The sequence below is a fragment of the Buceros rhinoceros genome, unplaced genomic scaffold, assembly GCF_000710305.1.
Source record: "Buceros rhinoceros silvestris isolate BGI_N320 unplaced genomic scaffold, ASM71030v1 scaffold17553, whole genome shotgun sequence".
NCBI lineage: Eukaryota > Metazoa > Chordata > Aves > Bucerotiformes > Bucerotidae > Buceros > Buceros rhinoceros.
Window position 1 is genome coordinate 23,107 of NW_010404470.1, and position 1,629 is coordinate 24,735.

A 1,629-nucleotide genomic window follows, 5' to 3' on the forward strand; every position below is an offset into this window, starting at 1 on the left:
GAAGGTCTCGCGGATGACAGAGGAGGAGCAGCGGCTTGTCCAGCAGGCTCTCCAGCGGAACCTCTTCAGCGTGGCGCGGCAGATCCCCATGAAGATCAAAATCAACGGCAAGGGTGAGCAGCGGCACCGCTAGATACACAGAAGGGCTTGGCAGGCTGCTCCCGGCCTGGGATGTCAAACGCCTCTTTCCACCCAGGCTCGATCATCTCGCTGGGCAGAGGTCACTGTCAAGAAGCTTTTAAAATGGGCCACAATAGGTTTTACTTCCTGCTGCTGGTTTTAATCTATTGTTGGTGCCTAATCCAGCATCTCCTGAACCCAGCCTGCCTCAGAAGCCCCCCGGCTGTGTGCAGACAGCTCTGCCTCTGAGCTGATAAAACCCACTTGACCCCTACCACAAGACCCTTCCTCTGAGCTTGCGACCTTCCATGTTGCTCACAGCGAGATGTCTCTGGGACTCGAGCTGCCGCATCTCCACAGAACTCGCGCTGTGGGGAATGACCAGTTTCAGCTGATGTTTAAAACGGCTTTGGGCCGTGTTTCTGCCCCCCTCATGCTTAATCTCTGGGGTATTCCAATGCGAGAGCGTGGTTCAGGCAGCCAGAGGCAGCCCCGGGACTCTGCGGTCGCTGAGACGACTCTTGGAGGGGAAGCCCATGACACGCCAGACCCTCACTCTCCCCTGCCCTGCTCTCAGCCGAGCCTCGTGCTGCAGGCAGTGATTTTCTGTCCTTTCCTGCTCAGGAACCCTTTTAATTGATCGTGGGGGTAACAGCTTCTCCCCTGGGCAGCAGGCTGCAGAGGGATGCCCAGCTTTTAGCAATCCTTTGTGGGGTGTGACGAGGAGGCCACAGACCTGCGTGTACGCGTCCCGCAGCTTTTAGCCAGGCAGGTGATTACCCAACATCTGCTGCAACCCTCTGCGCAGCCTCCGGGCAGAGAACTCCTGGCAAGGCCGGGTGAGGAGGTCACGGATCAGCAGCATTCACGGCCTGGGAAAGGCGCTCCTGAAACGCTCTGTCAAAGGGGAGTCGCCCCGTAAAGGTCACGTTGTCAGAATCAATACTCTTAGATAGCGGCTTCAAACGCTGATGAAGTGCCGCGGCTCCTTTACCTGTCTTGAGGGCTGCACTTCGTTGTCTCAAAACGTTTTAGTCCCAACAGCTGCTTCCTCCAAACCTTTTGATCCATTAAAATTAAAGGTCTGGGACCCCCCATTAATTGTCCATTAGGGTGGAGGCACAAGGCCAGGCACGCCTGGCGTGGTGCAGAAGAAAGGCTGTTCGCGAGGCCTTTGTTAGCAGTGCTGGGAACCGCTTTACTGCGACACTTTGCCAGGAATCTCGCTATATATGGCAGGGGGGCCCAGCAGGTCCCTCTCCACCCTGAACTTCCTGGTAGGAACAATTTTAATCTCTACAGACAGGAACAGGCTAAGCCCTGAGGGTTCAGCGATGCTGTTCCCGCCGCTGTAGCTGGCTGTGGGCACGTCTGTCCTGTCTTTCATGCCCTGATTTTCCCCGTTTCAAGAGAAAAATAATGTGCTTCGTAAAGCGTTGGGTGGGCTGGTGACCACCACACGGCTGGGCTGGTAACCCCCACACGGCTGGGAGGGCAACAGCCACACAG

At 56.5% G+C, this 1,629-nt stretch overlaps 1 protein-coding gene across 1 annotated transcript in view; it reads left to right on the plus strand.

The window, feature by feature from the left end:
- Positions 1–1,629, plus strand: part of ARID3B (AT rich interactive domain 3B (BRIGHT-like)) — a gene marked incomplete at its 5' end in the record, with an annotated part of 17,977 nt that overhangs the window by 14,350 nt on the left and 1,998 nt on the right. The window contains one exon of the mRNA XM_010133411.1: positions 5–113. Within this exon, the coding sequence (XP_010131713.1) occupies positions 5–113 (109 nt within the window). The remainder of the gene's footprint in view (positions 1–4; positions 114–1,629) is intronic.